At 50.4% G+C, this 13881-nt stretch overlaps 1 protein-coding gene across 3 annotated transcripts in view; it reads right to left on the bottom strand.

The window, feature by feature from the left end:
- The window catches only part of LOC135896810 (phospholipid-transporting ATPase ABCA3-like), a 316329-nt gene that overhangs the window by 232631 nt on the left and 69817 nt on the right, over nt 1–13881 (bottom strand). For all 3 annotated transcript variants that reach the window (XM_070525178.1, XM_070525180.1, XM_070525179.1), the window contains exon 4: nt 12930–13018. In XM_070525178.1, coding sequence (XP_070381279.1) covers nt 12930–13018 — 89 coding nt within the window. The remainder of the gene's footprint in view (nt 1–12929; nt 13019–13881) is intronic.

Raw genomic sequence — 13881 nt, 5'->3', positions numbered from 1 at the left:
AAATCTACGTACTGCCTTCTTGTCGATGGGCTGCGGGAACTTTGCAATGGCAGCTGTCTTCTGCGGGTCGGGGCGAACTCCAACTTGCTGATGACATGGCCTAGGAACAGAAGCTCATCGTAAGCGAAGCGGCACTTTTCTGGCTTCAGAGTGAGCCCTGATGACTTGATGGCCTCTAGTACTGTCGCAAGCCGCCTAAGGTGATCGTCGAAATTTTCGGCGAAGACGACGACGTCATCCAAGTAAACAAGACAGGTCTGCCACTTCAATCCTGCTAACACCGTGTCCATGACGCGCTGGAATGTTGCAGGCGCCGAGTAGAGTCCGAATGGCATGACCTTGAACTCGTAGAGGCCGTCTGGCGTGATGAAGGCGGTCTTTTCGCGATCTCTCTCGTCGACTTCTATTTGCCAGTAGCCAGACTTGAGATCCATCGACGAGAAGTATTTTGCGTTGCAGAGCCGATCTAATGCGTCATCTATCCGTGGTAGGGGGTATACACACTTCTTTGTGATTTTGTTCAGTCGACGGTAATCGACGCAGAAACGTAAGGTGCCGTCCCTTTTCTTCACCAAAACAACAGGGGATGCCCACGGGCTTTTCGACGGCTGGATTGTGTCGTCGCGCAGCATTTCATCGACTTGTTGCCTAATAGCGTCACGTTCTCACGGCGAAACTCGGTAAGGGCTCTGGCGGAGTGGTCGAGAGCTTTCCTCGGTTATTATGCGATGCTTGGCGACTGGTGTTTGTGGAATCCTCGAAGACGTCGAAAAGCAGCCTTTGTATCGTTGGAGCAGACTTTTGAGCTGCTGTTGCTTAATCATGGGAAGACTTGGATTAATGTCGTAGTCTGGTTCGGGAACCATGGTCGTCGGGGTAGATGCGGTGGAATCCGAGAGGACAAACGCATTACTGGTTTCCATAATTTCCTCGATGTACGCGATCGTCGTGTCCTTGTTGATGTGCTTGAACTCCTGGCTGAAGTTTGTCAGCAACACTTCAGATTTCCCTCCATGCAGTCGAGCGATCCCTCTTGCGACGTAAATTTCACGGTCTAGCAGTAGACGTTGGTCACCCTCGATGACGCCTTCTACGTCGGCAGGCGTTTTGATGCCTACTGAAATGACAATGCTTGAGCGAGGCGGGATGCTGACTTGACGTTCGAGCACACTTAAGGCACGGTGACTGCTAGAGCTCTCCGGTGGTATCGCTCGATCTTCCGACAGCGTTATGGACTTCGACTTCAGGTCAATGATTGCGCCGTGTTGGTTCAGGAAGTCCATGCCGAGAATGACGTCTCGCGAACACTGTTGCAGGATAACGAAGGTGGCAGGGTAAGTCCGGTCATGAACGGTTATTCTCGCCGTGCAGATTCCAGTTGGCGTAATGAGGTGTCCTCGAGGAGTCCGAATTTGGGGACCCTCCCATGCAGTCTTAACCTTCTTCAACTGGGCGGCGATGCGTCCACTCATTACGGAGTAATTGGCTCCTGTGTCGACTAAGGCAGTGACTGCGTGGCCGTCGAGAAGCACGTCAAGGTCGGTGGTTCTTTGTCTGGCGTTGCAGTTTGGTCTTGGCGTCGGGTCACGGCTGAATCGTGTTGAACTGAAGCTTGAACGTCGCGTCGTCAAGTCGTCTTTCGTCGGTGTAGTCTTGGCTTCCCGACTTCTTCGGGACGGCGGCGTGTCGTCATTAGGTCGTCGAGAAGGTTTCTTCGTCGTCTTCGTCGGCGGCGGAGGATCTTCGTCAGTTCGACGAACAGCAACCGCACCTCCATCGGTTGCTGCTTTTAGTTTTCCGGATATGGACTCGCAGAGCGGCCCCGGGCTGGGCCGCTGTATGGTCGGCGCCGCGGCGACAGGTATCCGCCTGGTGACGGCGAACGGGACGGTCGTCGAGGGCTCCATTGAGTAGCGGCGAGGTAGTCGGCGATGTCACGTGGGCGCTCTCCAAGCTGTGGACGCGGCGCGTTGACGGCGAACCCTCTCAGTCCTAAGGCGCGGTAAGGGGATCGGCGATACACATGGCCGGCTTCTCCGCAGTGATAGCAGAGTGGGCGGTGGTCGGGAGCTCGCCAAATGTCTGTCTTTCTCGGGTAGCTGCGCTGGGCGACGGGTGGGCGTGCTGGCGGCGGCGGCGGTGGTCGACAGAATTGCGGCGTTGCAGGGCCCTGGCGCGGTCGTGGAGGGGGACTTTGACGGCGGGCGACGGCGGCGTAGGTCATCGCTTCTGGCTGGGGCTGCGATGATTGTGGTTGTAACTCGGGAACTCCGAGCGATCGCTGAACTTCTTCTTTGACAATTTCGGCGACTGTGGCCACTTGAGGTTTCGATGAAAGGAAGATCCTTTGAAGCTCCTCTCGTACGACTGCCCTGATGGTCTCGTGCAGGTCGTCGGTGGCCAGTGAGAGAACTCCGGCGTAGTTTGTCGAGCTCGTGCGGCGGTTGAATTGCCGGTTCCGCATTTCGAGTGTCTTCTCAATGCTGGTGGCCTCGCGAAGGAACTCTTCTACGGTCGTCGGTGGGCTTCGTATCATTGCGCCGAAAAGTTCCTCCTTTACACCACGCATCAGCAGGCGGACTTTCTTCTCCTCGGACATTTCCGGGTCGGCGTGGCGGAACAGAAGGTTCATTTCCTCAGTGAAAATAGCGATCGTCTCATTCGGCAGCTGCGCTCTGGTCTCCAGTAGAGCTTGGGCTCGCTCTTTTCGCACGACACTTGTAAATGTTTGCAGAAAGCCGCTTCGGAACAGGTCCCACGTCGTCAAGGTGGCTTCGCGATTCTCGAACCACGTCCTGGCGGCATCCTCCAATGCGAAATAAACATGTCGCAGCTTGTCCTCTTTTGCCCAGCTGTTAAACTGTTAAGCCTCCTTGAAGTCAGCCCGCCTGACGCTATGCGTCCACGCTTTTCTTCGTTGTGCGTTGCTTACGCCGGATGGCAAACAGAAAAGCACGTTGCACTCGCCTTGTCGGTTGCGGCAACCGAAGGCGCAGCAGAATGGCATTACAATGACGTTCTCGTCCCTAACACATTTGATTTGGTCCCCTAACACACTCGATCAATCCATTTGCGCTTGCTTTCACTTCACTTTATTTCCAACACAAAGTTGAGGGTCCTCCAGGCAAAAAAGTTGTCATAGACAACTCGATGGGACGTGCCGCCGTGCATTACTTCTAGGTACCACCGGTACCTCTTCAGGTTGGCACAGTACCACCGCTAAAATTGGCAACACCGTGAGATTATTACTACTGCGTTATTTTGCACCATCACGAGTCAGCATCTTCGTCGCACTGGGTCGGAAATGGAGGTCGCAGCGCGCTGGAAAGAAAAAATATACGCAAGAGCGCTCCGCGTGCTTTCACGCGGCACGAACTGGCCAATGGGGGAGCAGAGGAGGCTGGGACGACCGGAGGTGGCGAGGAGGAAACGCCAGGGAGAGCGGTGCAGTGGAAAGCTCTAAGAATTGCGCTACTTTTGGAAGATTAAAGGGTTTTACCACCGTCCCTTGACTGTACGTGGGAAACAGCCGGTAGTTCGGGAGCCACTTCACCAAGGACCAGTTCGGGGGCCCGACCAGCGCCTGCGACCAGGTCTCGTCGCAAAGGCTGGGAATCTCAAATGACAGCGCCAGCATCTTCGACCAGAGGTGCAATGCGCGTAAACGACAGCGTCTTCCCGAGAGAAGTATTGGAGAACGCTCATTTTAAAACCGCGCCGCCTTGGATTACCCCTAAATACCACCGGTACCTCCTCATGGTGGTACCGTACCACCGGTAAAATTGGTGCGGGTATTACCACTTCGTTAGTCTGCACCATGACGAGCACGTACACAAATTGGTTAACCGGGTAATAAAGGAGGCCATTTGAAGGACACTGTAGTCTTTCTATTGCTTATTGTGAGCGAACACATAATGTGCAACCGTTTATTTTCTGGCGCCCTTCATTTACGCCATCTTGCTGATTATAATATATTTCAAAATTTAAGGAAGGAACACAAATTGTGGCAGTAACAGTCTCGCAATGACCATAGACGGTAATGCGTTAGCATTGAATCATTATAGCTGCACAACGTATTACCACTGTCGAAACTAGCTATGTATAAGCCCGTATACTGCAGCGGCACTACTCCCTTGCCGTCCCGTAAAACACAGTGCGCCGTCTAGCGCTGCCACCGCGAAACCTGCGGATATCCTCCGAAATACATGGTGCGCTGGTACATCAGAACGCTGAGAAACGCGTCATGCGGCAACCGGACCCCTCTCTCGTGCTTCTTTCTGGTACTGCTGAGAAGTCCGGACGTGGCGTCCAAAACGAAAAACGTGGCTAACGGGAGCCTGCCACACGCAGAAAACAGCTCTCTCGAATGCAGCACACTCAGCGACACAGACTCAGTGACTCAAATTGGCGAGAAGTTAATTGAACAGCGCCACATACCCAGTGCATTCAAGGCGCAGTCTGCTAATGCGTCAGGTTGCTGTCCATGAACAATCCGCGGGACGTGGGTTAGACTGCCCTAAGGGATCGGGAATTTCCAGGGATATCGTTCGCATTTGCAAAGTGGCACATTCCTCGTGGCACATACGCAGCTACCCAGGTTGGCATGAAAGATGTTTAATAAAAAGCCGCACACACCTACTGGCGCATACTAGAGGACGCAAGTTCACATCAAAGAGGTTCATTCGAGACCAGCACAGACCGAGTGGCATATACTCAGTGCTCCAAGTCGACATCAACGAGTTTCTTCGAACAGCGGTATCTAGTCCCGCACCTTACAGTGACCCATATCTGCGTGAAAAAAGTTCGTGGAAGAGTGGCACTTACGTACACATTACCACGTACTCAGGGAGCGAAGTGGATCCGACGGTTGATTTGGAATCAGGTTACTTCAGCACAGCAGTTCGATGGACCTTTCTCATTCGTCCATAGACTACCTATTGACCCAGGTATGCAATAAAACAGTTAGATGCAAGGCAACCTGAACAAAAACGTCCTTGATGTAACCTAAGAATGCTAAAGCAACAAAATTTATAAAAGTTAGTACAAGATTGCCAGCTGGGCGGCGTCCATAGTTCAGGACGGCATAGCGCTGGCCGATATCTTGGCCTTGGTTAAAAAACAGTGCTGGTATTGAGGGATCCAGCTCATCTGCTGGGCCTCCCATTCTCGACGGTTGGTGCGGTGATAGGTGGTATCGATGGGTTGCGTCCACACTCCCATATCATGTGGTAGAAGCCATTGAATTCAAACCAGGAGGTGCAGCTGTAGGGGTAGCTCGAGGGATAGATGACGTGCAGCAGGATGCCGTGCCGGTATGAGCGGGTCTGTAGTTTCCAGTACATCAACGCCTCTTATCTGGTCATCTTGCAGAAGGGTATGTTGCTGGGCTATGGTGCTTATTTAATGGCGTGAATTAAATCAAGGGCACAACCACAAAGATGAGAAACACAGAACGCCTGTGATGTGTTCTGTGTGTCCATTTGAGGTTGTGCCCTTGCGCTGAATCATACCATTGGGGTGGTCAGCTTGAGGTGCCGGAAAAGGTAGGCCTTCTTACGCTGCCTGTAGTGGTTCAGGTTGTCTGTGCATTTTTTCGGGACGCCTCCGAGCGTGTCGAGCGGAGCTCTTGAAACAGACGCGCTATCCAAGCGGTGACAGCCACTACATTACTCGTCAACGACGTTTCCCGGGGCTAAAATAATTAATATTTCTTGGAAGATTTTCGTGTTTCTTCAAGAATTTCAAGGCTTGTTTTGAATAGGCAGCCTGCTGGGAAGTTTCCGCACGCTGTTTCCGAGTCCGTGATGATGGTGGTGTGCTCTTCCTTTCCCTTGCCCTGCATGGCGGCCAAGGCTATCACTGTTTCTGCCGAGAAGCAGATGTTCCGAGTCTTCAACGAAGCTGCTGCTAAGTTTCTCCCTTGCCAGTCATCACTCTCCCAATGTGTGCCACACGTGCTTTTATTTTGCTACATCGGTATATCTGGCTTTTCCTCGTCTTCTCTGTCCTTCGTAGGCCTTGGTTAGGGCTTGTACTCTTGCTTCTTTTACTAGCGTTCCGGGTTCATGTTTCAGGGGACGCTTGTTGCCGTGATCCTTTCTTCTACGGGTCTTCAGTCATTCACAGTCAGTCGTCTTCAAGTGCATTGCCCAGTAGTATTACCGTGTCTCTGCCCGCGCTGGCAAGCCCGTGCTTGTAAGCACTCGTCTTGTGGGTATCTGCTAGTTCGTCCCACGTATAGTGGATTCACAGCCTGAGTGTCTTCGCCGTCGATGTCGCCGAGGGGAGCCTCAGTGCCAGCTTGTAGGTATTTCCTACGAGATTGTTAATGTCGTCACTCTCACTTTTCTTTGGACCCAGTTAAGGGATGCCATACGTGACCCTGGTGATTATAAAGGCTTGTTTTAGTCAGAGTGTGTCCCAGTCTTTCAGGCCATCCTTTTTGTTGGTTCCACTTCCCACAATGTGCGCTACTGGGGTAACTGTCTTTTAGAAAAAGCACCGTATTTATGAAAAATGAGGCCTAGCTTACAGAGTACGTCTACATTTGTTATGGTAACTCCGTTCATAGTCAACGTTGGGTTTGGTATCTCCTGAAGAGGCCACACTGTTGCCTTCTTTTTCAGAATTAGGAGCTCCGACTTTTCCGAATGTCACCGAGCTATGGGGTGTTTAGAATGCCGTTTGAAACAAAGCGATTGTAAATAAATATTAAAGACCGGTCCGTTCATAGATATGTACAGCAAACACAAAAATTATATTTATATGACACCTGAATACAAAATATAGAAACCAAACTACTCTTTAACACTAATGTTCAAAGGTCACTATAACGGTAATGAAGGAATGTCATCGGATCATGGTACAGACGGTGGAAACAATATTGGCCTTGCGGAGATGCTGGCGGCGAGATTCGACGCTGGTGCAGAGCTGATGAAGCGGCGGCAGTTGACTGCGCTGTAGCGCGTTGGGCTTGGCAATGGCCGGCGTCATTTCGGTTTTCGCCAGCCAGAGCTTGGGCCCGGAGCTTCGGCATGGCTATAGATACGCTGGCTGTACCCGCGTTGAACGCCCTTACGACGTTCGCCAATTGCGGGCTGTGAGAAGAAGAACTTTAATGATGATCGTGTTCCCATTCGTGAGCGTGCAGCTACCTTAGGCCAGGAACTTGGCAAGCACCTACTCCCGCGCTCTGGACACCATCTTCTTGGTCCTGCCACGTCTACCACGGTCACCATCTCCCTCCAAACCCTCTCACGCCCCCTTCCACCAGCTTCTTTTCTTTTTCTCATTAATTCGGGCACGTGCGCCTGGTGCCGATATGCTCACTATTCCTCACATGTCGCCGCCTTCCTCTTCCCTTTATTCACTCCGCGCACATCATGACACCGGGGCGCACGAGGGACCGCGGCGGATTCACTTGGACTTGTCGGTGACTTCTTGGAAGGCATCGTGTTATTCACCCGCGTATCCCGTACTCATACACACGGTCACTTCGTCCGTGTATATATGTGTTCGGTAGCCTCCTCATCGCTATAGTTAACAGCAACGGTGAGATCAACGACCCCAGAGGGATTCCTATCTGCGATATATGGATCGTTTCAGTACCGAGCCTATGGTCTCCGTGTCGACGTGTCAAGTCGGGGACGTAGTCGTACATCCTTCGGCCGCAGTTATAAGTCCTTCATCCCACGAAGCATCGCTTCGTGGGAGACAGTATCGAACGCCAGCTTGGCACTTTTGTGAGAAGCGGTGAGGCCGTCAATGACTTCTTTCAGCTCAAGTAGAACGTCCTGCGTCAAAAGCTGAAGCCAAAAGCCTAACATATTGTTCAGTAGTTTTTGCCTTCTTCCACGTAAGAAAGCCATTAGTGGACCATGTGGTCGAAGATTATCCCCGCATACGACATCAAGTAGGTGAGGCGTAGCTTCTGTAGCTTAGTGGGCTTGCCGGATATAGCAATCAGCGTCACATCCGGGATCTTTCACTGGTCGATATACTGCCGCTCTTGCAACTCTCGTTCATGTAATTTAGTAGGATCGCCATTGATCCGCTGTCCAGGTTAAGGGAGGTCTTGTCACTTTTGTCCAGTCTAGATGTTATTTAGTTCGTGAGGTTTCTTATGCCTGCCACGATATCTGCTTTGGCGAAAAGTTAGCCTAGAGGTATTCCTCCGTCACGATCTCGAGCAGTTCTTCAGTGCCCGGGAAGTTGCGCACGAGTCTTTTTATGTGTTACCCTGTGACGGTATTTAACTCCATCTTGGGAAGGAGGGTCTCTAAGATGGCGCAAGTCTTTCGCTTGCTTAGGGTTGCCTGTTTTGGGTCGCACGGTTGATTCCATTCCGTCGTCCCAGTGTTTCGTGACCCGTCGCGATGGCTTAGCGGCTACGGTGCTCCACTGGTAAGCACGATATCTTGGAATCAAATCCCGGCCGCGTCGGGCGCATTTCCATGGCAGCGAAATGCAAAAGCACGCGTCTTCCGTGCATTGGGGGCCCGTTAAAGATCCCATAGTGCTAAAAACTAATCCGGAGTCCCCCGCTACGGAATGTCTCATAATGAAATTGTGGTTTTGGCACGTAAAACAGGAGAGCTAAATTCAGGTTCCAGTTCTGCGTCAGACTCTTCCGCCGTCCGCTAGACTGTGGAAACGCGGATCTTGAGTTTGCGATTTATATTCTGCTTCTTCCATATCTTCAAGATTCCTCATCTGGTCTCTAAAAGGTGGAGTAAGTGTGCGTCGACATCAGGAATGTCTGTAGTGAGCTGAATGGTCTTTGCGCGCTTGGTAAATACCAGTAAATCCATCACATTTTTAGTCTACCCTCCGATTTCCTCAAGATTTCTGTTGTGTTCGTCTTTCTAGAAAATGGGCCAGTCCGAAATTCTGGCCTGACCTGCTCTCACGGGGCTCTTGTGATGCGCTAAATTGGTTTGGATATTATGATGGTCCTTTCTCAGAATCTCCTGCCTCGATTACTTAACTTGCCTTAGGTTAACGGAAAATGTGAGGTCTGGTATCGTGCCTCTGGAGACGTTGCTGCCCATTCCAATTAATATTTTAGGATCCTTCCACACCATCATCCTATGGTCCTGTGCCGCGTTGTACACGTGTGGGCCATTCATGTTCGTCACTCTGCATCCAAAAATCATGCGTGGCTGTTAATATTGCTAACCAGCAAAGTCTCCGTTGTCAAACCTTAAGGACGCGTGAAAATTTCTGGGAGAATATGTGTGGTATACTTTCTTTCCAGCTAATTCTCCCAGCTGTAGTGCCTAAAACGCGGAGTATTTAATGTGCCTAGGTGCGCAAACTTGCGCTATCCAGCTCACGCTTGTGTTCCATGCATTGAATGCACGTAAAATAACCCCAGGGGTCACGTTGAAAGGATCCTGAAAAGATTTTGACGATTTTGTAAAAACGTAGAGTCGCTAGGGTAGGTCTATCTGATAATTAATTGACGCATCTAAGTGCTCCACGCAAAGCGTGTATTTTCTTATAAGATTTTAAAATGTACATCGCTAAGGATCGCAGCTCGCCACTGGGCTGAGTTTTCGGCCGCCTATGACCAGGTGACACGAGGTGACCATATGACGCCAGTAGGGCCAGCTATGCCATTGGCTGCCATAGACACATCATCGATAATTTTTCCAACTTAATGGTGAACAAATGTTGCTCGTAATAGTTGCAATGCTAGTCAATTTGTTTCTATAGAAAAGAAACCAACGGAAAGAGAATGCACAAGGACAATTTATCACTGCACTCAATACTTCCGGTACATAGCAATTGTCGTCTGCTTGTGCTACAACGTGCTCCATGTTGACGAGAGCTCCGCGTTCAGTGTCAGTTTCGAGCGTTCTTTTCACAAGCACCATGGTTCGCCCATGTTAGGTTGTAGGCTGCAAACGTAGGGAGTGGCAATATGTCAAGCTGCAACATTCAATTCATCGTGCCCCTCTGCAAGCCAGCAGACGAGCGGAGTGGTTGCAGCGCAACGGCCTGTCGGTACCCGATCGGCGCCAGGATTTGCGCGCTTGCGGCCGTCACTTCACTCCGACAGATTACTATATACAGGAATGCACCCAGGGGGGCCCTCCCCGCCCACGCCACCACTCCTCACACACATTCCTAAAGCGCCAACAAGTCAATCTATTCAGCGGTCAACATTTTGCTACCTTTTACAGCGAAAGCTGTGTATACCTTCCGTAGTCTTTTCGGCGTCCGTCAACAGAAAAAATCATGTGGGCCGATCCTGGTGATAGTCCAAGCTCTATGCCACATACAACTGTGGGCTCGGGAACCTGTAACGCGTCCTTCGGGATCTTCGGGATGGCCCACCTATGGGGCATGCTTCACGCCTGCTTCACCTCCGGCGAGGGTCGGCCCGGTGTTGCACTATTTTCGGGATGGGCCCACGCATGGGGAGTGCTTAACGCCTGTTTCACCTTTGCCGCGGGTCGGCTCAGCATCGCGCTACTGTCGGGGTCGGCCCACGTATGCGGAGTGCCTAACGCCTCTTCACCTCCACCGGGGGTCCGCCTGGTGTTGCATCTTCGGACCGACTTCCGGCAGAGGTGAAGCACCTTGCTTTTCGCTTGACACCTTTGACTGTCGTCAGTTTTCGTTGTCACTCTGTCTTCACAGAGTGGTATGGTAGCCAATTTTTTCACTCATTTTGGATGGCGGTAGTTATCGCTATCTTCTGGGGTTTGAAGGCCAGTTTTCTCGTCGATACGGTGCCCGCACGATTAACTCGAGATGAGTTCAGTTGTCACCATGTATTCAACGATCACGCGATTCGCTGTTGCTTTGTTAGTTCAATCTTCTTCGTTTAGACTGATCCAGGGACCAGGGATTCGGTTCGCAGTGAGCTGGTCTGTATGCTCGTGGAACGAGTCACGACCGGAGAAAACGCCAATGGCGTTTAGCTTTTCCTTTTGCTTCATTGTTTCCACGAGTGGCGGCTCGCCGCGATGCTGGAAGGTCCGCGGAACCTTATACTCATTATATGGTTTAGATAAGGTGGAAAATAAGATAATGCGATACAGCGCCCATCATCAGATCCTGCAATAATCGTTAAACCCATAAGCAATATGAATGTCACCCGTTACCTCGCCTGGCTTTCACCTAATTGCACAGCACGTTTCGTGCAAAATTGACAATTGCAAACAAGAATCACAAGGAGTTGAAAAATTAGGCGATCTGCTCAGGAAGAGACTGAAGGCAACTGCTAAACAGGAAGAAAAAACGAAAATTAACAAACTTAACCGTTGTTTCTGAAAATATTTGTCGATCAACATCTTCTTATTTCAATGGGAAGTAGAGTAAACGCCGCCGGGAGTGGAGAATAATTTCACATGTTTTGAATGACGCTTCTACAGTTATCAGTCGAGCCGCCAGACGTAGCCCCTTCTCTGCTGTGCTAATGTGGGTGTTTATCTGACCTTCCGCGGCTGGCGCAGTATGTCTAGAACTGCAGCGTCCTGCGCTCTACGCGGTTGTACGGGACTGCTGACCACGCATCAGTACGCACTTCCCAAATAATAACGCGATTCGGTTTTGCCACTTGGTAGAGCTCTAAACGAGGGATCCAGAAGAACTGTGATTGTTCCACAAATATATATTTTTCTATATTTCTTCCACAGCTAATTAAAAGGCGCTACTAGAAATCTTTATTTTACACTACGGTTCTTTATGGTTAATGGGTGGGCATTATTCACATTTGTCAACTAAAAGTACCTCCTCCCCCCTCCTGATTTGCATGGAAAGTTGCCTTGGGTTGCCCCTCCCCCCCGATAAAAAATCCTCGGTACGCGCCTGACTATATACCACGATAGTGTTTCGCGTGCCCGTTACCCGGGCAAACGCGAGCGTAAGCGAACTGGCCTTGGGTGTTTCATGGGAAGAACGGACTCGCAAACGTGAACCAACACAGAACTAATATTGAAGTAACGAAGTGCATTGTACTTTGCTGCTGGCGTAAATTTTTGGCAGGAACGCAATTGAGAACACGTTGTCTTTCTAAATGCTATGTAATGCTGATAACGCGCATGCCGTTATCAGCATGAGGAAGTATATCAGGAAGAGTTGCGGACAAGACAGATGACGCTTATTGTTGTGGGGCAAGATCCGAATCAAAGGGTGTAAACTTTTCTTAGAGTGTGGCGAGGAACAATAGGGTTGGAGAGGCTTCGCGCGCTGATTCCGAGACAACCGGAAGTAGACGGCACTACATCCCGTCATGACGCAGAGACAGCGAAGCAGAGCTTAGCCCCGGTCACTTGGCGAATGAGTTGAGGAGAAAATGTATTGCTATGGAGGAGGGTAGCTTGTAATAGTACGCAGCTCACTTAACATTAGACGCTTAACGCAAATTGCGGTGCGAATCATTTACGGTAGCTCCACTTTGCGCGTCTATAAAATTCGTCCCAACAGTTTCAGGAGTCCATTATAGAACCCCTATGTACGTTAAGGAACCCCAGGCTCCCGCTACAGCGTGCCTCATAATCAAGTAGCGGTTTAGGCAAGTAAAATTCCGGAATTCATTTTAAGTTTACAAGGCACAAACCGGAGCAAAATAAAACGCGGAGGACTTTTTCCGGTTCAAGTGGGCCGCACGACGCAAGCACAAAATCGCGAAGTTTGGTAGCCGCGGACATGCCCATAGACCCCTATTTGGGACCGATTGAAGCCGCGAAATTGCAAGGTTTTACAGTTGGTCTGCTCTAGGGAATATCTGAGGCACACAAACCTGCTTATACAACAACGAATATCCAACAGCTTCACGAATGTTGCAATGGACTGAGTAGTCGAGCACTTGCACTGCAATTTATATTACATACGGTCCTCGCCAGAGCACGCGAACAATAGCCCAATACGTTATTTCGATCTTACAATATGAAATACTGCACACTTTCGTCACTCACCTTTTCATTCATTGGCCTCTGTGGATAGCGTTTACTGTGTTGCTTTAAGTGTGCCTGCTCTATTATATACTGGTACTTCATGGCTGTACCTGAAAGTAGAAGACAGTTCCTAATTACGAACAGACTTGATTATAGAATCATCTTTTACTCCGCCTACAGCCGACTTGTATGTCATCCAAAAAATTATTGGCGTTTTGCCAGTAGTCCTGCTTTTGTAGGAGTAAAGGAGTAGAAGTCGCAGTATCAACCAAATGGTGGAGCATCGATTGCGATAGCAAATTAGTAGACAGCTATACGAAATAAGAACATTTAACAGCCGTGGTGACTCGTAAACGTTCGAATACTAATTAAATTAACAAGCATGGTGTCCCGTGCGCACAAGCAAATATGAACCGACCTCACTCAATTACCGCAGAAACTCACTCTCAAAACGCTGCAGTGAAGAAGTGAGGCCGCAGCAGCGACTATATTGGCCTTCGTGCTACCTTTCGCTTCAACGCAAACTAAACCGCGTAAACACAGCGCACGGCAGACTTTGTCCCCGTCGCAGTTTGCTTTCAATATAGGACCTGCGCGGCCAAGCAATATAAAACCCCTTAAACTTCGTAAAGTAGCCACACTCTCCTCCTTCGCCTTCACTCATCCTCGTTTCTCTTCTCTTTCACGCTCCCTCCTCGACCATGGCGCCGCCTTACCTGCTCGAGCGTAGAAACGGCGCCAACATGTTCTGCTCGCCACTCCGTAGACGCTTCTCGAGCAAACGTGGCGCTGATGCAAGGCACGAGGACCCACGTGATGCTATTAGGCCAATAGGGACGTCGCGTCAGCCTCGACCAGAGCGCGCGAGGAGGAGGCGGCATTCTTCAAAGCGTGCCCGTAGAATAAAGAACCGACTTTAAGGAAAACTGTACCTTCCGCAGTGGTTCGAAAATAAGCAGCGGCAGCGCATGGA

The sequence above is a fragment of the Dermacentor albipictus genome, chromosome 9, assembly GCF_038994185.2.
Source record: "Dermacentor albipictus isolate Rhodes 1998 colony chromosome 9, USDA_Dalb.pri_finalv2, whole genome shotgun sequence".
In the NCBI taxonomy this organism is placed as follows: Eukaryota; Metazoa; Arthropoda; class Arachnida; order Ixodida; family Ixodidae; genus Dermacentor; species Dermacentor albipictus.
This window is presented reverse-complemented; position numbering and strand designations above follow the sequence as displayed.